Source organism: Sesamum indicum, linkage group LG12 (genome assembly GCF_000512975.1).
Source record: "Sesamum indicum cultivar Zhongzhi No. 13 linkage group LG12, S_indicum_v1.0, whole genome shotgun sequence".
Taxonomy (NCBI): Eukaryota; Viridiplantae; Streptophyta; class Magnoliopsida; order Lamiales; family Pedaliaceae; genus Sesamum; species Sesamum indicum.
In genome coordinates, this window is record NC_026156.1 from 4,323,679 (window position 1) to 4,346,048 (window position 22,370).

Below are 22,370 nucleotides of genomic sequence, written 5' to 3' on the forward strand. Positions count from 1 at the left end.
TCACCTTTTATATACTTGCACAAAATGGTGAAGCAAAGTTGGTATATATTAATATCACGCTTGTTCTTCTAAGACTATGTGTCAAATACTCCGATTATTTTGGAGTTTTTTGGCCACTTCATAATGACAGCAAATTGCTGTTGTTCTGGTATTAGGCTCTTCAACAAGTTCCAACTCTACATATTCTGGCACCAGCACCTGAATTCAAGAACTTATGGCGACGCAATGAAGCGATGTGCAGCTATATCTTCTAAGCTTGGTGTTTAAGAAATCTTATTGGCCTTTTGAAATAGAGCAAAGTCCATCATCACCTTGAGAACATTGTATGTTTATCGTAAGAGTGTTATGCGAATAAATTAATGGACATCTGTACACTAGACAAAATTTGGTTTGTGTTTTTTCTTTTGGACCTATGAAATTACTTTTACTTCAATTTTAGTTTCACTCAATTTCACATGAGTTATTTGATGTGCATTCCATCTAGATTAATCTTATAACAAGGTGGGTGTAGCTTGGTTTTATTCCAAGAGCTACAACAAGAGAAGCTCAGGCATAAGTGATCTTTTATAGAAACAATGGTGAAGTCCTCAAAGACATGAGAAGTCAATTAAGTTCTTAATGGACTTCGATATCTTTCGAGTAAATGCTTGAGTATTAGCATGAATGAAAATGTACTTGATGCATTGTGCATGTTGAAAAATGGGCTATTACGGTCTTGTTAGGTACGTGCCATAGTACTGGGGTATGAGAAGCATCATTGTAGTTGGAGTGAATTTTGCCACATTTATATATAACATTGGGTGTGGTATCTACGGTTTGGATGGCGATTGGTTGCAATGCTACTAATGGTGAAGTCCTCACGGACATCGAGAAGTCGATAAAGTTCGTTAATGGACATGGGTATCGTTTTAGTAAATGCTCGAGTTTCGGCATGGATGAAAATGTACTTTGATGCATTGTGTATATCGAAAATGGGCTATTATGGGGTTACTGGGTAGGTGCTGTAGTACCAGGATATGAGAAGCATCTTTGTAGTCGGAGTCAAATTCGGCATATTTATATATAAGACTGGATCTGGTATCTATGGTTTGGATGGTGATTTGGTTGATGCTATTAATATTTGGTCAAGTTTGAGCGGTGCTGATGTTACTATTATTAGTCCCCCAGTAAACAGTGCTTTCGCCTCTCCTCTCTACCAAAGGACGAGTTGATTTCTTGCATTTTGTCTTGAATGCGCGTGACTCACTCGTCCTATAAAAGAGTTGGTAACTAAGATGTTTTAGAGGTGGTATAGGTGTAATTCACTTGCTTCCAAATTTAGTTGCTCCAACTAAATCTATCTTCTCTTCTGGTAACTAAGATGTTTTAGAGGTGGTTATCTTAAATTTCTCCACACAAAAGAATAACTTTTCCGATCTCTTAGTCCAAGGATAGAATGGTTTTTGCAACGGACATGTTCCTAATGCAATGATACAAAACTCTTTCATGCCTTTGCATCAAAATCTAGTTCCTCTAATTTGTAGGTTTTCTATATTTGCATCAAAATTTCCTATCGAAGTCATTATTAATGGAAAAGAATTCATCAAGGCAAGTCACTACCTAGACTTGGTGAAATGACAACCTTTTTAAATGTATTTTTCCAAATATGTATAAGTTATCTAGGATACTTCTTATTATTGGACCCATCTCACATATTTTGTGTGGTCACGGAGACCTCTTAATATTGTACCAATGTCTCAAATGTGTCATGTGAGACCACACATAACGCCGAATTTGAAATATCTACATAACAAGGAAAATTATATTCGGACTTGGAATTCCTTTCCTCAAGGTTCTCTTGTTTTAAGATTGAAAGCTTGATGAACATGATCTACTCCAAAGGTTGCTACTAATGAGTAACACGACATTGTCCAACTTAGGAGAGGTACAAAATGTGACATTCACAATATCAAACATTGTGACGTCCCAATTCACTTCAAAATTTTTCAATGGATAGTTACGGTTTCTATAAAACAATGAAGAAGAGCGTGTCTAGAATAAAGCAACCAGTCACGGTGCCCTTGGATGAGACGCATGCGCGGAAGAAGTAGATCACTACTCTTTTCCTGCCTCTAGGAGGGTCAATTGATGGACAAGGTTCATCTTGTGTTGAATATGCCATCCCGGAGTCTTTAGGGACATGAATCATTACATTCAATAACATCAACTAATCTTGCAACTCATCTCTCCACCTTCTTTTGACGGAAGTACATCAAGGCGTGTTCCACCGAAGATAGTGAAGGTGACTTGCCTGAGAAGAGAAAGTCATCACTTCTTTGCACTAGTCTGTCCTAGTTAACAACTCTTTATATTTCAGGGCCTATTCCGAAAGATAGATAACTTGTTGGCTTTGATGCTTGCTTAATGGGAGAAATGAGTTATAGATAGTGACTTGCCTACCTGAGTCCTATCCCTTTTTTTATGGTCGGAGGCCAATCCTATGTCTTACATTCTTAGAAAATAGCTATAGTTATTAGACAATTGTAATAGTATGGTAAGCTCCATTATATTCTTGGAAAATAGAAAGCAAAAAACAAAGATTGTTTCAAAACCATATAATATTGCTAGTAAAATAAAATGATGCAACATATTCATTCATACACCTTTAATAAGAAGCATACCTATCATGCTTCACTAAGTCTGAATTGAAATCAAATTAGATGCATTTAAGATGTAACATAAGTGTGCTTTTCTTGAGAAGAGCTAGATGTTAGAGGTGTTGCTACTCAAAATTCTCTTACGCTTCACTTTCTAATTTGACTTTATTGATATTGATCCGTTGGCACAACAACAATTGTGGTCATATCCAGCCAACAACACGCTTTCCAATAAGATGTCCTTATGATAAAACTAAATCTACTAGTTGGATCTGATATCAATTACAAAACCAAAAGCTTTGTTTTTTTCTAATAAAGAGTTGTTAGCAATTATGGTCTTGAAAATTTCAAATCTTCACATTAGCCCAAGTCTTGTGTTACAATAAGAAGTCCCCGTTCCTAGGTTTAGCACGAAACAAATGATTGCTTACTTGGGAGAACATGGCGATCCATTGTGTAAATGATAATCCATTCTCATATATCTTTCACATGCATCAATTGAATACTCTTTACAAAATTATTTCCAATTTAATGACTGGTGCTGGTCTTTTGCCACGACAACAATTGTGGTTTTAGTTTGATTGCCAATGCTTTTAGTTGGTTGTGCGCAAGCATTTATATTGTCTTATCAAATAAACCAAACCAGACATCCATTTTGGGGGGGTATGTTGCGGAGCGTGCTAAAAACTTATTAGCATGGACATAGGGAGTTTTCATATCCGTTCCTATATCCATTTTGGTAGTGTCTTGGTATTTGTTAAGTAGATGTAAACAAGCTGTTCTTTTGTGCTCTTTAAGTAGATGTAAACAGGCTGTTCTTGTGTGCTCTTTTAGGTTATAGTTTTTCTTTTACAGTCGTAATTTGTACTCTTTTTGAACCTCTTTCTGATACGGAGATATTCTCATCTCCTCACATGTGAATGAATGTAGCTGAATTTGGTTGAACCACATAAATAATTGTATCGTTTTCAATCCAATGTTCTAAATTCGTGCTTAAACTCTAAATTGGAGTCTAGAAGTTCGTAGGATGAGTGATATTTATTCCTGAAAGTATTAATTATTTTGACAAATATGTCACCTCATATGCAGCAAATAATGTATTAATTACACCTGCATTGTTATGGCAATGAAAGTAAAAATTGTCGAACTGAAATGATTTTCAGGCAAAGTAGTATGTTCATGAATTTCTTCCAACATAAGCATTGCCATCAAAGTGATGGATTTTTTGTCCTATTTAATGTGAACATGTTATACGAAGGAAAGTTCACATATTTCTGAAGTTTCCTATTTTCTAGATTGATTTGCTTTGGTCTTTCCTTTTCAGGAAGGGGCAAAGTTGGCAATATTCCATCACAGGGGTGTTCTTTAACGGTAAGAGCTTGCAAGTTTTTGTATCTCAAGTAATCTTGGTTGATGCAAGATTGGTTTTAAATGTTTTTCATTTTGAATTCAATTATTCTTTCATGTTTTCCAGGGGGTTGGGTATGCTGCTGACCATTCTCCAGTATCAAATCAACAGAAACAAGTTTCAGCTTCAGCCCACTTTCAACAACATTCTACTCCTGGGCTGGCAGCACAAGCATCAGGAAAGCTGATAATATCTGCCACTGAACATTCAACCAAGCCAGGGAGTCCTGCTCTAGTTGTTGATGTCTCAAAGGAGAAAGATTTACAAGTAAGTTAACAATGTTACTTCAAGTTTTAAATACACATAATCCTTGTCCTGTTTCAAAATCATTGTGCTTTCATGGACCATTTTACCTGCCATGCCAGCTTTCTCAGCTGTAACAAACTCCTTTAGGTAGAATATCTTAATATCATGATAATTTGGTTTTGTATCATTCATGGGTTCTAGGGACAGTGTATTAATTCTCACCTGGTCCTTTATTCTGTGAACAAGGCTTTAACACTTTTTCTCACATTCTATTGCATAGTCCCCTGGATCTTCTTCACCCAGTAGCTTCTCTGCTTGAGATGACCATTTTTGCTTATTGATTAAACAATAAGAAAATTTATCTTAAATTTGGAGGTGCCATATTTAATGAGTTACAATCACCAGTTTACATGATTAGTTGTAAGATACTTAAAGGATTTCCAGTCCATGATGATCACAATTAACTTTTATGGAGAAATGAACTGCGCATTTAAGAATTATAAGAGCTTGTAGGAACTTATGCAGAGCACCTTCCACTGTAAATATACTTATTTTATTTTTGACGATCAAAGTCTGTCATAATTGAACTAGGACGAAGCTCTGTCATATCTTTCTGGATTTGTGTCGCAAATTTCCATCAGTAGAGCTTGAACTGTTTCACATATGGACTGAGTAATTGTGCTGAGAGAGCAATGACTTGGCCACACAATTGATTTTAGTTATTTCAGGTTCTTCCACATGGACAGCTTGAAAATACATTGTTTTCCTCTTATCTAACTGATTCTACATTCATCATTTCTGTACATGACTTACTATTCTTGATAGTGTGTAGATGCATTATCTGATTTGTGTATACATAGATACATAGTAATTATATATGCATTTAGGTTATTTTGCCACTTTCAGTTTGGGTTTATATTTTTCATGTTTGTACTTCTCCTCATGCACAAATATATATATATATATATATATATATATATTCATATTCATGTAGTCTTAATCAATTTGCTGACTTTGAAACATATCTCAATGTTACTATAATATTTTAGCCACATTTCATTCTCAAAAGGTGGGTTATCAAGCATGAAAGTCCTTCACAATTAGACCAGGAATTCCTTTGGAGTTTATTACACTTTTTCAGGACTGTTTCCTCAGATTTTTCATCCTTCGCTGATTAGATTTGGTTTAGTAACAGAAAGTTCATCTGTTGCATCCTTCTTAGTTTCTCGGATGTTGTGCTTTGAGTTGTAGGTTGGAAAGAATGCAGAGATGGAGAAACCATTGGATGAGGACATTGAATCTTTTTTTTCAAATGATGAAGCTCCAGAGGACAAGAGCACTTCTTTTGGGCGCACTTTCCTGCGAAGTTCTTCAGCTCACGAAACGATTGACCAGCAAGGCAAGATGAACTTTTGCTTTCATAATTTACTCCTGTGAGAATGTATGTCATTTAGGGATCTAAAAAAGCACGGGTAATGTGAGTGCATAATTAAGATGAAAGTAATGGATACAAACCAAATTAGAACTACAGAAAATTGTAGAACTATAGGTTATTCATCTTGTTTTCTCCTATAAATGAGATGTTTTTCCTTCAACTCTTAATTAATGAACTCTTTTGCTATTTGCTGAAGAATATTTTTCATCCTCTGAGTACTTTCTTTTGTGGAGGTGATAGTCTGTGTCCATGTACGTACTTGTACATGGATGTTTGTGCATGCATATGAGATATCATGAATGTATTTATGCTTGTCTGCAGCAGTATGCTACTGGTAACTTGTTTATCAGGATTTATATCTTGACACTTAAGTGGTTGCAGGATTTCCTTTTGAACAAGTTAGAAGTCTCCACCTAACTAAAAACAAGCTCTTATGTTGTGATTTTTCAACATCGGGAAAGTTCTTTGCTGCTGCTGGGCACGAGAAGAAGGTTCTGCAGTTTTCTTCAATTCTTTTCTGCTCTTTGTTTGTGCTGAGTTGCATTTCGGCAGATGAATATTTCATCAGAGTTCTTCTCATGAGAGTTACCATTTTTTAACAGGTGATCATTTGCAGCTTGAAACAACCAACCAGGCATAGTATCCTAGGCCATTCACAACTCATTACAGACATTCGATTCAAGCCAAATTCAAACATGTTTGCAACTTCTTCCTTTGACAGAAGCGTGAAGATATGGGATGCAGCCAATGTGCTAAACTTTTCTCTCATTTCTGTCTAATAGTTGTCACCTTTCAGATTTTGTTTTTTAAGTATTCTTTATGACTTCATTGGATCATCTTGATTTTCGTCCAAGCTTTAAATACTTCTACTTTCTTGTTCATGTGAAATTTGCTGATATGATATCTCACTAGTGACTTGAGCTTTTCATAGCTATATAACAGTTCTCACAGTTCTTTTTCCTGTTTTGGTCTTCTTTACAAATTTGGAATATCTTCTGGTGTCATAAGTATTTTGAAGAAAGAATGTTTGGTATATTCAGTTCATCCAAAACAGATTACTGCTACAAAAATATGCTTACTGTTTCATTTTGTGATGTTTTAGCCGGGAAGAGCACTTTTCAACTTTGTTGGACATGCAGAACATGTGATGTCGGTGGACTTCCACCCAAGGAACCCCAATCTCCTGTGCTCTTGTGATAGTAATGATGAGATCAGATTATGGAACGTCAAAGAATCTGCATGCTTTCACTCTTTCAAGGTCAATTTATGTGATTGTTTGGGAGACCATGTCCCCAGTGCACATCTTACCTGTGTGTTATTAGCATTTTTATTTAACTTTCTGATGCTTTCTCCCTATAAAGAGTAAATCTTAAGTTTTTAAACATGACGAAGAATCATGATATGGATGTTGGAGTTTCTCAAGTAACACCTGTTTTTCTCCTGAAGTTGTGGATTTCGTTTATCCATTCATTTCTGACCCCGATGGTGCAATGACAGGGAGCCAACCAACAGATGAGATTCCAACCTCGACAAGGCAACCTTTTGGCTGCCGCTTCAGGAAACATCATCCGTGTTTTCGAGGTGGAGACTGGCATAATCCACCACCGCTTTGAGGTATACTAGGGAGATTAAGATTCTTGTCTCATTCTTACGTGCACAAATTACATTACCTTTCCTCTTTAAATCCAGGGACATGCTAAAGATGTCCGTTCGTTATGCTGGGATGTCTGTGGAGCATACCTTGTCTCTGTCAGTGAAGACAGCGCACGTATTTGGTCAGTTGCGTCAGGTGGAAAATGCGTGCATGAGTTGAAGTCGGGTGGAAACAAGTTTGCTTCATGCACCTTCCATCCCGCCTATTCCCAGGTTGTGGCTGTGGGTTCCTATCAGGTAATCAATGATGTAGCTCAACAGTAATCTAATTGTTACGGTCAGTTGAATGGACAGCTCAGTTCATCTGGTTGCACACATTTCTGCAGTCTACGTTTTCATTGGTCATTATTTAAGATAAATCTAATAGTTCAAGTACTTGTTTTTTTTCTGCAGAACATAGATATTTGGAACCCAACTATGGGAAACAAGACATGGAGCTATCAAGCCCATGAAGGTATAATCTCTGCTCTGGCAAATGCTTCTGAGACTAATATGATCGCCTCAGTCAGCCATGATCAGTGGATCAAGCTCTGGAAGTAGATGAATTATACTCTTCTGCTTAGTCAAAATATTACAACATAATTAAACAAGTGCTGTTTCATCCTGGAAAATAAACCATATAGAAAAAGACTGCAGTTATTAAGGCACAATGACTTTGGACCCTTAAATAAGTGCCAAACATATTTGCTGTTTCTATTTATATCAACAATGATGCCTAGTGTTTTAAATGCATGGAAACATTCAGTTACTTTGTGTTAGATTGACAAAAGGGGTTATGGGAAAACATGATAACATCTTATCGGGTTCCCTACAAAAATTGGAAAATTGCCTCATCTTCTGAATGGCAACCAAAGGGGCTTAGGCATTATTAAGAGCATTCTTGCTACAAAACTGTCTTCCCTTAGTATTCTCTACCCGGCCAGTGCCAGTCGTAATCTTCGCTGATCAATAGTCTGCTTCAGCTCTTCGGTTCCGTTTTAGACCCAAACCAGTATTTTTCGTCACCTTAAAGTCACAAGATAAACACCATTGCCCAGAAAATTTTCCATTATAAGCAGGCCCGTATATTTCTTCATACGATCTGGCAGTATCTTTTTTTCTGATTTAAGGGTCTCCGCCGAATGTGGGCGGTGGAATGAAGCCCTCAGGCGGTTCCAGGGGCCGAATGAAGATTTCTTCGGGGACTAAGGAGGCATCGCCGAGAGTTAGCTTTGGGGGGTGGGACTTTTCGTATTTTGAGGGAATTGATTTCGTGGCAGACAAAGGGAAGTTTGAGATAGGATAAAAATAGTGTGACGGCGGAGGTGGTGGTGGTGGTGTTAGGGGGAGAGGGAGGAGAAGAGCAGCTGCCCTGCCATGAACGTGTTTGATCAGAGGTATAGGCGGAGCAGGGCCCCGGATTGTAGTTCGCCTTTGGGGCTATTAGAAAATTTTCTAGCCGAAAGATACATAAGCCCAACTTTGTCAGCAGGGACAAAATTCAAATACAAGACCCAATTGAGCATTGAATATGGGCCTACACCTGTCATCAGTTTGTGGGCAGAGTAAGGCGAGCAATTGAATAAGTGGGCCTGGACCCTAACTCTTAGTGCGTGGACATGACATGCTGCCCCAGCATCCGCCCACAAAGACGCGCGTCGTGGTCGGAGCTTTGCTTCGCCACATATTACCACCAGGTTCCCCACCGGAACAGGGAAAAAGTGGAGTGAAATTAGAAAATCGCCATAGACAGAAGAAAGAGGGGTTTAACAAAAAGCGCAATCCTGAATCTATGGAACAAACATCGTCTCCTGATGAGCCAAAGCCGCAGATTCTCAAGCTCAATTATTCCTCCCAATCATCTCAGCAGCACGAGGTGGGGTATATTAGTTGTATTTAATACTGCACTCCTTCCTTTCCTTGCTGTTTTAAGTTGCAAAACATAATTATTGCGAACAGAACCCCAGAGAATTATTCACAACAGCAGAGGAAGGAGAGAGGCACAAGGACAATGAGAGTGTAAGCGAAACAATACAAAACCGGAGGAATGGAGGGAATGAAAGCAAAGGATTCAGGGCGGATCACGAGTGAAGACATTAGTGTTTGGATGTCGATTGTTGAGACCAAACCATCGTCTGCCTAATCAGCTGGCGCTTCTGCTGCTGTGAAAGTTTTAGCGATTCGGTATGGATAGGTCATCGCTGGATGCTGCAGAATCTTTGGCAATTCCATCTTAATTTATCAACCTAGTATGTTTCATGAAGCAGGTTTTATATTTATTTGTTAGGAATATTTAGTGCTTACAGGACAACTCATCAGTAAGGCTAAAACAAGTATGCATCAATTCAGATTTTAATTAAAGATTTATCCTTCAACTATGGTTGCAGTTACTTTTTAAATTAACTCCCCGCTAAATATTTGGACAATATTTTTCTTATTGTTTATATAGTCAAAGATTTTCTTTTTTCAATTATTTAAATATTTTAAAATTAGAAAAGATATATTTCAACTATAGTAAATTAAAATATAATTATAAGTTGAATAGTGATATTTTATATACTCGAAACTAAGTTGGTTCCGAGTATAATGAATACACGCAGTACCAAATATATAATATATATATTGAAAGAAAAGGTCCCAGGAAATTTTAAGTATAGATTTATTGACATGTTCTTATTGTGTTTAATTTATCCCGAAATTTTATGTATATATAAATTACTTAAACACATGTTGAAATTAATTTAAAATGAGCATCAGTACTCCTCTAGAAAATGTGTAGATGGATGGCTTATACGTATACTTGTTTTCACTAGTTTCCAGACCCCAACTAATTAGGTATTTGAGTTTTGAGGCAGGGGAACGTAGGTGATAAAAGTGGTAGCTAGTCGGGAAAACAAGTGAACATACATGCAAATTGCAATGCAAGGGATAAGCATAACAAGTGTTGACTGGTGAAACTTATTTATCTGCACGTGGCACTCCCCACTACAGCTGTTCAACTGTTGCTTCGCCACCTTTCTCTCCACTTACACATTATAAGCCTCCTCCTACATCGCTGAGACTGGAACATCAACTCAAACAATCAAACCCTATTGAATTATCATCTGTTTTGTTTTTGCATCATGGCTGCCATGTCTGTAACCAAAAACGCAATCCTCAACCTCTCCAAGTCTTTCTCCCACAAGTACCCCTCCATTCCTCTCCGCACCAAACTCTCTAGAGTTTGCTTCACTTCTGCTTCCAGATATTCTGAGGTCCGTCTGCGTCTATCATTACATCTTTATTCATCTATATATATTCAACATTTTCTTTGTTTTTGTTTTTTTAATTATATTAATTTTGCTTTGCAGGGAGGAAGGGCGAATGATGATAGGAGAAGAGAGTACAGTCCGTACAATGCGGACGAGTCTGTCCAAGAACCCGCAGGTACTGATGTCCAAGATACCATGGATAAAGCGAAAGAAAAGACTCGAGAAATGAAGGAGAAAGCCGAGAGGAACGCTGAGGATATGAAGAACAAAGCGTCTGATGCCGCAGCCAAGGCGGCGGACTCCGCTCATGATACCAAAGAGAAGGTGAAAGAAAAAGCCCACGAGATGAATGAAAAGAGCAAGGAGAAGTTGGGTCCCATGGCTGACAAGGCCTACGAAATGAGGGAAAAGACTATGGACGCCGCTGGGAATATGGCTGGCAAAACAAAAGAATACGCAGATGAGGCGAAGGAGAAGACGAAGGAGTATGCACATGGGGCAAAAGAGACGACAAAGGATGCCGCCGGGAAAGTGGCGGACACGGCACAGAGCCTAGGGGAGAAGGCGAAGGAGAAGACGAAGGAGTATGCACATGGGGCAAAAGAGACGACAAAGGATGCCGCCGGGAACGTGGCGGACACGGCGCAGAGCCTAGGGGAGAAGGCGAAGCAGACAGTGCAGGGTGCGTGGGGTGCGGCGAAGGAGACGACGCAGAAGATTAAGGAGACCGTGGTGGGGAAATCCGACGATGTGGACTTGGATGATTACATAGAGGATCACGTAAAGAAGCCGGCGAGAGAAGATCGGGAGAAGGCTATGGATGAAGATGTGGTGGAATTAAGGCGGCAGGGAGGGGAGAAGCAGGACCAGAACAAACTCTAGAATGGGCTGGTCTCTTTGTTGCCTTCTTCCTTACCATTTCTGCTTTTTGCAAGTTTAAAGACAAAAAAATAATATCACTCTGACAATGTATGCCTTCTCAATGTCATTAATGTTAATTTTTTATTTGTTGGATAATGACGATGATTACCAAGTCCATTTGATCTTAACCACGAAATTAAATAGGTAAAAATTCAGGAAATCTGATTTTTGGAAGTAAATAAGTTGAACGATATGTAGTTAAGCAGGGTTTTGCTGAATAATGCTCAAGTTGAACTGCAGAGGCATATGGGCCACGCGGTAAACTATGTATTGGGGTGTTGGGTTACAGCGGAGCAGGATACTAGCGGCGGGGGGTGTATGAGGCGGTTCGAGCCACACAACAATAATAATCATCTTTCATGTAGTGAATGTACATGCATCCATATTGTATTGGAACATAATTCTGGTGAAACAATTGATACTAATCGAACATTGAAAGAGAAGGAGAGAAGTAAAAGACAAAAGCTGAAATAAATGGACAATGTACATATGACCCATCTTCGACGCAGGCTTCTGACCAGTAACTGGGACCAACATTGAATTGGGCAAATGTCGGGATAGCAGTAGCCCACTCTTATATTTGGGCCCAGGAGCAATTGGGTTGCCCAAGTCCCAAAATGGAAACAAGACAAGAGAGCAACCAGGGTGGAGCAGGTGTAACCTCTCTAACCAACCCAACGGGAGACAGCGTCAGCCTTCGCCTCTAAGCACACTACCCAATTGTCCTTTAATCTCACGACGTTTTAGGATAACGGTCCCGACTGCCTAAACCATGTTACTTCTTTTTGCATTAATTTCTATTTGAAACTTTGAATTTTTTTTATTTTTTAAAAAGAGTCTCCGGTACTTGAAACTTTGAAATGTTAACCAAATTATGATTATGGAATAGGGGTTGAGGATTAATTTGTTATATCATTGTCCTAACAATTCTTTTACAAATCGACATCTACGCTAACAACAGATCAATTATGATTATTAATGGACCAATATCTATATATTAACCAGACTCAAACCTATAACATGTCAAACCTCATTTGCCATTGCACTAACAAAACGAGAGTTCAAGAAAATTAATTTTAATAAGAATAAATACAGTTCAAAATACTAACGAATTAACGGTTGATTTCTTAAATTTCGATGATTTAGAAAAACACTTGACAAAAGTTACATACGTATTTGGTGAATGGTGGTTAATTTTGAAACCTATATATATACGATAAATTTAATGTGTAGGGATGCTGGACATTGTTATATATATAATTATTGGAAAAACATTCTCCTGTTGGTTTTCTGTTGTAATCCGTCGAAAATCAAATATGCTATGAAGTTAATTACTCGGTTTGTGGGGATTGTTATTCTACTAATTACGTAAATTAATTGATTATTAGTAATAATATATATTTATTTGATTCAATTTAAAGAAATAAAAAACAGAAGTTTTGTCGTCTACCCACAATTTTAATAGGACAGTTAATTAGTTCATGAATTTACAAAAGGGTGGGCGTCCAAACTGACCCCGCCAAACTGATGTCAGAAAGAACAATTGAATAGAATAGAATCCTCATCAAGAAAAGGAGCAAAGATGAAAGTGGGATGAGAGAGAAAGTGAAAGACAGTGCTGTCATCAAAAGACCAAGACAATAAAGCTGACACAGCCACCACTCACCGGTAGCTCTTCCGCCACCACAAACTGGCGGGCACAACCGGGGGGCCCGCCGGCCGGCCGCCGTCTCTGCTACTCCTCCCTTGGTGGTCCACTCTACGTCTCCTCCTATCATCTTATATATCTTGTTCTAAACCTAGCTATATATTGAACCCTATATAGATAGCTTTCCTCCCTTATTGCATTTCTTGGTGACAATATTCTGATTTGAGGTTAGTTAATCTCAACTGTCCCTGCATGTTACTGCCGTTTTAATTAATGCAAATGTTGGATAACTTTGATCACTGATCAAGCCACAAATCAAATAGAAAAGGGTTTTGTATTTCTTGGTGGGGGGTTTGGTTATTACATAATGAATTAATCCAAATTATGTCTTCTGCTCTCTCTCTCTGAACTTTTAACAGAATCTGCACACCTGTGTGTCCCTCTCGATGATCAAGAGAGAGAAAACACAGACCTTAATTTTGTGATATCCGTACAAAATAACCCCTCTTTTCACATTCTTCTCTTTTCCTTAAGTCTTAAGGTGAAGAACAAGAAAAGGGCAGGTGGCTCTTTCTATATATCATAAATTTTCTCTCTCAACCTTTTACTTTCTCTCTCTTCTTTCGATTCCCACAACTTTCATTTAGGACAGTAAATCTGTGCAGATTTTGTTGGTATTGAGAGAGATTGCAAGAAAGATTTAGTTCTTAAATTTCATTTGGCCTTTTTTGCATTACAGGAAAATAGTGACTTGTTGGTTTCTGAGGTGGGTTTTGTTTTGTGGGTAGGTATAGAAGAAATCAACTCTCATGCACCATCGCCGCATGTTTCCTACTGGATTTCTGATTCTCATAATCCCAACAGACAACTCCGGATTACAAACATATCCCCAACGTTGAATAATCTTCGAGTTAAGCCCACATGCACTTAAAGCATCTACACTCTAATCCCTTCTGTCCAAGACTATCACTCACTATTATATATACGCCCCCAGGTATATGCAGTTTATGCAATCAAACATGGAGCAACGGAGAAATGAAGAGAAATTATTGAAGCAGCAGCAAGATCAGCAACAGCCACCGTCGCGGCGGCTGAAGCCGGCAGAGATGCAGATGGCGGCAGCCCACAACCAGCACCAACCGCCACCTCCTCAGAAGTGCCCTCGGTGTGATTCTTCCAACACCAAGTTTTGTTATTACAACAATTACAGCCTCTCGCAGCCGCGGTACTTTTGCAAGGGTTGCAGGAGGTACTGGACACAAGGCGGAACCCTAAGGAACGTCCCCGTAGGAGGCGGTTGCCGGAAAACGAAGAGGCCGAAACCCTCGATCCCATCGTCATCCTCGAGTGAGATCGCAAGAACTCAATCTTTATCACCCGCACTTCCCTCTCAAAATTTGACGGGTATGATTTCGGGTTCAGCTTTAAGGGCGTTGCCCTCGGTCATACCGTCAGTAGGTCACTCTAATTTCTACACTGGTGGTGCGTTTATGTCTTCTTTGGCCAGCATGCAGTCTTTACCGGCCGGCATCAATCAAGGGGTTGCGTTGAATTTGGGTGGCGGCGGCCAATACGGTGTAAGTATGGCGCTTTTGCAAGGGATAAACGTCCTTCCCACTATGAAACCACAGGAGCCACAACAGTTGTTGCAAAACGATTTTTTCCAACCTCACCAAAGCTTGACTATTCCGCCAAGGCCGTCTTTGAGTTCTTGGACTCAAGGTTTTCTCAGCAGAGGCACGGCCAGCTCTTCAACCGCAAGCCCCAGTTTCTGGATGGGCACCGCCGCCGATGGAGGCAATCAGGGAAGTTCTTCCTTCAATCCAAATCATTGGTCGTCGGATAATCATCCGGGTTTTGATCCTTCACAGTGAAATGCTACAGCCATGCAACGATCGAAAGACAGAAACATAAAAATTAATTTCTAGAATTTCTATTTTGTACACAAATTTCAGTGGATATCTCCCCAGCTTCATCCCTTTTGTTTGTCCGAATATTTGGGGTTCTTGGGGTATAACCAGTCGTTTTGGTTTTTATTTTTCTTCGGAAAAGGTTGGATCTTTATATAGCCCTTCAACTTTTGATTGCATAATGTGAAGGAATTGGAAATTAATTTGTTATGATGGAGAAAGTATTTTAAGTCGTAACCTGAATTAATTTGAGTTGGGTTAGGTTTTCTTCTTACAACTTTTTGATCAAAAAGTTTATCAGTGGATATTTAATGTTGATGCTATATTATTTTCATTTTGGACATTATAGAATTATTCAGTTAGATTACTAAGTGAACATATATGTCGTGAGCAAGAAAGCGATCGAGATGGAGAATTAATTTGAATCAGTACCAATTAAATTTGTAGCTTTATTGCGTATAAAATAGCTAGGGTTTCGTAGAGCGTGTAAAGTCGTCTGGAAAAGGGAACAGATTGAGGCGGAGACAAGAGAATAATAATGCATGGGTGGATGAGCTAAATGTCAGGCTAAAGCTAAAGCCTAAATCTGGATTAAGCCTAAAGCTGATCTGGATAATACGGTTCATTATATGTGTAATAATGTGGTGGGCATGCGGCTACTTCCTAATTCGACCGACAAATTAAGCTGATGCTCATTTATATATAATAATTATTCCATTACTTTGCAGTATATATCATCTACTCATTAATTACCAATATATATCTCTTTTACATCTACACCTATATAATTCTTTAACGACAAGGTCAGAGTAACTATTTTTGGCTGATAAAATATTCACTAATTAAAATACTTTAAAGCCTATTTATTCTCAAATAATTTATTTTTTGTAAAAAAATTCTATTAATGCTAATATTCTATTCATATATATATATATATATATTAAAGTTAAAAAAATTTACAAAAATATCGATTAGTTTGATCAATTATTTATTTAATATTTTTCTCTTATATATAATTAAATAAAAATTTAGTGACTTTATGTTATTTTAATACTACTAAATTAAATTTTTTTGTTGTATCAATATTACTTTTAGTTAGTTTTCTTTTGTTTCTTTCCTTTTTATTTTCTAAAAATATGATTTGTTTATTTATATAATTTATTTTTATTTATAATATATTTTAATATAAAAAATTATTTATTTATATGCATGCGTGGATGACGTGCTCAACAACTAGTAATTCAACCAATATAGAATATATCCACAATTAAAACTTATAAATGGATATGAACATCGGATTCAAATATATAATTAAGAATTTCTTGTTTATATATTATAGTTGTTTTGTTAAAAAGTACCAATAGTAATTAATACATGCTCCGCCCGTGGTAGCAAAAAAGTTACATAATTAGTTGGTGTGTATGTTGTAAACATTCGGAAATTGATGACAAAACTAATTAATCGAAAGAGTATATAATATATATAGAGAGAGAGAGAGACTACAACCCTTGAGTTTTTTTCTCATTACATGCGATCTCACCTAACTAATACACACGTTCATGGTTTATGTTCTTTTCCAAATTTCTATGTTAGAAACACGACTTCAATGGTTTTGGTTAACCAAGACTGGCGGGTGCATTGACAATTAGACATGCACCTGAACCATTAAAAATCTGCAATCAGCACTATGATCATTAAAGTCCATCACTCACCACCATCATTGTAGTTTAATAATTAAGGTAGAACGCTATCGCACCAACTATGTGAGTTTGAATTCTTGTTAAGATATTGGCCGAGTTTAAATGTCCTGACCATGTATAGTTTTTGACGACAGTAACTCAACTATAGAGATCCTGACCGAAATCCATCTTTCTCCAAATAATTCAAGAAAATAAATCATACAAATTGAAGGGATAATTATCAGTTAATTTCGTGAAATACTCCAGTAAACATATCTGATTAAATTAAACCCTCAGAGGCTATGGTATTAGGGATGAAAATGGATGGTGGGCAACACTGACAAGGCCGTGGTATATATATATATATATATAGGTTAATTAATTAGGCAGTAGTAATTAAGGAGAATAAAAGGCAAAGCACGAAATAGATATGATTTGGTGGGAAAATCTTCCTTTTTCCATTACTTACAACTTTAATTTCCTAATGTTTGCAAGGGATTGGTGACAAGTGCATCAAGGAACAATCCATTGTCCACCTTTAACACTACCATTCCTTGTATCGCATTGGCCTCTGGGTCCATATTCTTTTTTCTCCCTATAATTACATTTGGCATGCACGATAATGGGACCCAACTGTCTTTTACATGCCAACAATTTCATTTTAATTCCCCACATAACTATATGCCATATATCTTAATTAAATGTTTTGTGTTTATAATGTTAATTGCTAAAAAAAAATATCAAGCACTTTCTTTTATGTGGTAAATATTATTAATTTTTTTTATGATTCAGTATTTTAGATTTTATATAAAAAAAATTACTATTTTCAAGAAGATCGTAAGACGACCTTCATAAGATATTCCCATCACATTTTGTGTCTTTTATCTTGTTAATAATTCATTATATATACTGTAGTGGATGGAAAAGTAATTATATATATTGGAAAAGGACAATTCAAAATGATTGAGAGCTGGGGACATCATTTGGTCGTAGGTCTTCTGGTCAATTCGATTCTGTTTAATGATTATAGTTTCATTTGTGCAGTCAGAGATAACCATTCTACAGCAATTTCGACACCTTTTTTCTTGTTTCTAGCCTCACTGTCTGCTTTTGGGCATGTAGTGGTACTGAGTGAATAATTCTAATTCCATTTGATTGTATATGTGTGTGATCATGTATATGTAGTGAGTGCTTAGAACGAGCTTAGATTCTGCAAGCCCACGTGTTAATTATTTGCCTTTCAAATTCTCTTCGACTTTAAGTTTTCCATCGGCTTCATAATGTAATTAATCAAGAACTTCTCTCTCCTTGTTTTATTATTAATACACCTGCCAAGTAATTATGTGGACTTCTTCCCATTCTTTCTATGATCATTACATTAAAAGGCGCTGTTAAGGATGTCAAATTTAGTTATACTAGTTTTACTTTGTTTGTTCTATGCTTTTCAGAATATCTGATATTTAATTCTCTATATCTTCTTAATTACATATGTATTTACTTTGTGGTAACCGTATGTACTAATTATTTGTACGTCATCAATTATTAATATTGATTATTTTGTACGATATTTATAATTATTATTAAAAAATTATTGTCATTAAATACACATAACAAAGGTGCATAAAGCACGCATATGGTAAAGGTAATATTTGATGTACCTAAAATTATTGGGTCAAACCCACAAGTTAGGCATACTAGCCCAATTGACTAAGAGCCCAATTGGCTCATCAGATGGACGGATAAAGAAGAAAGGCTTACAGGCTTACCTGCTACTTTACTGAACTGACAGACTCAAGAACTAAGCTCATTTCAACTGTAAGGATACGTCATATGACTTATCAGCATATTTTTCATATCACCCTGAAATATCTCCAGTTAGTTCCAAATGGATCGGTGACAAATGAACTGAAAAATTTATAAATAACAAACTCCTAAATTTATACTCAGATACAACACTGGTCAATCCAACCTCACATATCTTGGTCAATATTTATCCAAATCATAAACGGTTTGACCTGGAACTCAGCAATTAAACCTATATTATGTTCTGTACAAGCCTATAAATAGAGGTTTTGTGCAATCACTTTGTAACATCATTTTTCATACTCAAATTCTCACTTATTCTCTCAATTTTCTCTTGGTTTTAGGCTATTTTGACCTTATATTTTGCACTTCACACTAATATATATCCTAATCACCATGTTACACCATTATTCTCACTTTAATTCAAAATTTTTCCTTTTTTTGAAAATCGTTACTGACTTAAGCATCAAAGTGCTAACATCTATTTTGTAGGGCTAATCCTTAGAATTTTCTTGAAATCCTTCGATCTTTGTGGTGTGGCAAAAAATCTAGTACGCATTAATTGTTATTTATTGTTAATTTTTAACCTAAATCAGGTTTGGCCAGATCAGAACCAATGATATGATAACTGGAATCAATTGTATGGTACTGTGATACAATTATCGTATAACTGATATATAATTTAAGACAAATGACTAATACAAATATAATACACTTATTATATGATTGATATGGTTGAATCAAATTTTATCTAAATAAGAATTTTACCGTAATCTATTCCTTTAGTAGTAATTAATGATGTTTTCTGCGCCACTTAATTCAGTGTTAGCGAGCCAACTAGCTCCCCACCCTTTTCCTTCCAAAAAGTGCTCAAACATGCGGTTGCGTAGGGGAAAAGTGTGTACACTAATAACACGCTTGTGGCGGTATTACATAATTATAATTATTACGTCATTAACGTGGACATTAAGGGTATGAAGAATATATGATATGATGGTATAAATATTTAATTACATCCACATCCACATCCAACTGCCCATGTCCGGAAATGAGCATGTTCCTTAATCACGCATATCTAAGATGTCGTCTTGTGTGTGGCTTTTTAGAAACGAAAACACGTCTCTAGGAACATTCCTTGCGACAAGTTTGAATTTTCTGTGCACTCCTCGATCGGACATACCAGTTTGAGTTGACTACTTATATTAATGAAGAAGTGTACCAAATTTATGTAAGAAAATCAAAGTGGAGGATGGATGGGTGTGGAAGTGTACCAAATTTATTTTACTCCAAACTAACAAATTAAATCGGGTAGTGGTAACAGCCAAAAAGGCTGCATGACACGAGAGTACGACCCAACACATTAATCCCGAGTTTTGTGGTGTGGCGGGCGACTGGCGTCATTTATGGTGGTGGGAACTGGAAGAATGTTGCAGCCGTGATGTCAGTTCGTAAGTTTGTCCATATTCCATTGCTTCAACGCATGTACCGCGTGATTCCTTCTCCCGCGTATTGGCACAACTTAAATAACAGACAGGCCACAGGTCCCATGATGAATTGGTAGTAAAACAAATTAGATTTTAATTGAAAATCAGGCATTACTGTAATTTTCATTAATTTACAAAAGTTGTTTTGTTTCTCAATTGTATTCAAGAAAAGATATGTGTGAAAATCATCACAGTGTTTGGATTTGTATTTTAAAAATAGAGAAAAAATAAATATAAATAAGTGTGTGTTAGAAATAAATAATATGTTTGAATTTGCATTTTGAGGTAATTTAAAATAAATAGTGTAGATTTGATGTTGGGATTTTTGGAAGACAAAATTATTGTTCACTATCAAATCATATTTTTTTTATATTATATATAAAAAATTGAAAAATAAAAAAACATACAAATAAAGTGTAAACAACACAAAAATAAATATTATATATATTTTATCTTGTCTTGAAAAATGCCCAAACAACCAAACATACTGCATGTGTCTCAATTGCTAGTCGAAAGAGAGGAGAGAAGAGAGAGAGATAGCCAATAAGAATTTGACAGAGTCCGGGGTCATCGGATTACACGTACGCTGTTAGTTTATTATATGGGCCCATTTTAATCTAGTAATTTGGGCCGAGAAGATGGGGAAATTCTACCCTTCTTCTTTATATATTTCTCCTCTTCTTTTTTTAACTTCCTAGGTTAGAATTATTAATAAATCTAATTATATTTTTAGTCCTATAAATATATCGCTTTACCAATTTAATTTTGGAACTTGTTCAGTTTGTAAATTAGTTGTTCGCTTTTTCTAATTTCACAAATTCTCAACAAAATTAGTCGAAATTTTTGAAGTTTGGTCAGAAAGTGATATTATAATTCTAATCAACTTTGTTATAAACTAAAAAAGATAAATAATCATTTCAAATTCCTAATAAATTATAAATTAAAGTGTCAAAAATTTAAATTTTCGTAAAAATTCATTTTGACATTAATCCCTTGTAATTAACGAAAATCCCAAATTGTTTTGAACTTAAACTCTACACTAATCATATGAAATCAAATTCATGGCTTCAAGAAATGTCTATTTTTCGAAAATCAAACGCCGTTGGTGCAACAGCAAACTAAAGTAGCAGACGCTGAAAATCGTAGCCGAAAGAGAAATTCAAATCCAGAAAAAAGGACTCTAACTCTATGATGGAGATAAATTCCTGGAAATCAGTTAATCATTGGGTAAATATTCTAACCCTCCGCGCAACTACTGTCCGGAGAAACATTAATAAAGTGATGGAGAGAACAGTAGCAAGACAAGTTTTGTACATGGACCATCCAAATTCATGCACAAGTTTAATTTACGTAATTAATGCCAAAAAATATGATGGTAATGTTACGAACATTTGGGGAGGATAATTAAATTAAAAGAGAATAAAAGAATTATGTAGAGTAATTGCAAGAAAATCAGTAGGTAGAGAAGAATACGTACATACGTATAAGCTAGCATGCCAACAGAATATAAATAAACTAACTCTGAAATGAAATTGAAATTAATAGCATGAATTCTCCCCCTCTTCTATACCATTATACCCAACCCTGAATTTTGGCTAAACTGAAAATCAAAAAGAAAAGAAAACAACACCGTTTCCTAATCAGAGACCCAGGCTCCGGGGTTTCTTCGATATCATGTCAAATTAACATACTGAAATACACCAAGAAAATTAAAGATATATACATACATATAAAGGTTTAGCTATTCATCAACCCATCATGATTAATTCCTGCAGGAACTGGAAATGTGACCTTCCGACAATGTGGTTGATGACGAAACCTCGGCCGATGAGTTGAAGAGGATCCGAGGTTCCTCTCAGCGCAAAAGGGCATACTCAGCCTTCCGGGTAAAAAATACGCAGGCTGAATTTTCTTGCTGCTGACATGATCACTCGGATCCAAATCACACTATCTCCACCATCGTTAAGTTCCATTAATCTTTTTTTTGTTTGGTAATTTATTATATCTGAAAGAAGCAGAAAGAGGGAAAAAAAGGAAAAAAAAAGAAAAAAAAGACTCAAGCAAAAAGCTCTTATCCTCCAGGAGAAAGATCCAAGTCAATGAATAAGGAGAGAGATTAAGCGAAGAAATATAGGTTCTAGATCAGAGATGGAACTGAAGAACCAATGTTCGAAGGGTCAAACCAGGCACCAACGTTGGTTGTGTTCCATAGAAGGGAAGAAGGATCAGAAGTATTTATCTGTTCATGAATCGGGTTTGCGTTCGGATTCGGGTTCGGGTGATTCGGGTTCCAGACAAGCCTGTTTTCTCCTTCTAG

At 36.6% G+C, this 22,370-nt stretch overlaps 4 protein-coding genes across 5 annotated transcripts in view; 3 read left to right on the forward strand and 1 right to left on the reverse strand.

Annotated features, from left to right (window-relative positions):
• The window catches only part of LOC105175551 (transcriptional corepressor LEUNIG-like), a 12,988-nt gene extending 3,229 nt beyond the window's left edge, over positions 1–9,759 (forward strand). The window contains exons 8-17 of the mRNA XM_011098018.2: positions 3,961–4,007; positions 4,111–4,311; positions 5,542–5,689; positions 6,107–6,216; positions 6,328–6,474; positions 6,828–6,983; positions 7,223–7,339; positions 7,415–7,615; positions 7,772–9,233; positions 9,317–9,759. Of these exons, the coding sequence (XP_011096320.1) occupies positions 3,961–4,007; positions 4,111–4,311; positions 5,542–5,689; positions 6,107–6,216; positions 6,328–6,474; positions 6,828–6,983; positions 7,223–7,339; positions 7,415–7,615; positions 7,772–7,918 (1,274 nt within the window). The 3' untranslated portion in view covers positions 7,919–9,233; positions 9,317–9,759. The remainder of the gene's footprint in view (positions 1–3,960; positions 4,008–4,110; positions 4,312–5,541; positions 5,690–6,106; positions 6,217–6,327; positions 6,475–6,827; positions 6,984–7,222; positions 7,340–7,414; positions 7,616–7,771; positions 9,234–9,316) is intronic.
• On the forward strand, positions 10,407–11,625 carry LOC105175552 (uncharacterized protein ECU03_1610). Of its 2 annotated transcripts, XM_011098020.2 has the most exons (3): positions 10,407–10,611; positions 10,708–11,073; positions 11,173–11,625. In XM_011098020.2, the coding sequence occupies exons 1-3, from the start codon at positions 10,480–10,482 to the stop codon at positions 11,488–11,490; spliced, it is 816 nt and encodes a 271-aa protein (XP_011096322.1). In that variant the 5' UTR covers positions 10,407–10,479; the 3' UTR covers positions 11,491–11,625. The 2 variants fall into 2 exon arrangements, with proteins under 2 accessions (XP_011096322.1, XP_011096321.1); XM_011098019.2 differs by having other exon boundaries at positions 10,409–10,611; positions 10,708–11,625.
• On the forward strand, positions 13,234–14,976 carry LOC105175553 (dof zinc finger protein DOF3.1; the record flags this gene model as incomplete). Its single annotated transcript, XM_011098022.2, is given in 3 exon segments — positions 13,234–13,404; positions 13,966–14,087; positions 14,172–14,976. A coding segment is annotated over 1 exon segment (801 nt), but the record flags the coding sequence as incomplete, so codon positions are not given.
• The window catches only part of LOC105175554 (dof zinc finger protein DOF1.4-like), a 2,058-nt gene continuing 1,177 nt past the window's right edge, over positions 21,490–22,370 (reverse strand). The window contains 1 exon segment of the mRNA XM_020698520.1: positions 21,490–22,370. This exon segment is cut by the window's right edge and continues 4 nt beyond it. Coding sequence (XP_020554179.1) covers positions 22,191–22,370 — 180 coding nt within the window. The 3' untranslated portion in view covers positions 21,490–22,190.

Bases quoted from the DNA above. Each gene is read 5' to 3' on its own strand.
- LOC105175552 (XM_011098019.2), top strand. From the start codon at position 10,480: ATGGCTGCCATGTCTGTAACCAAAAACGCAATCCTCAACCTCTCCAAG. The intron at 10,612-10,707 runs GTCCGTCTGCGT...TTTGCTTTGCAG, and splicing joins CTGCTTCCAGATATTCTGAG to GGAGGAAGGGCGAATGATGA.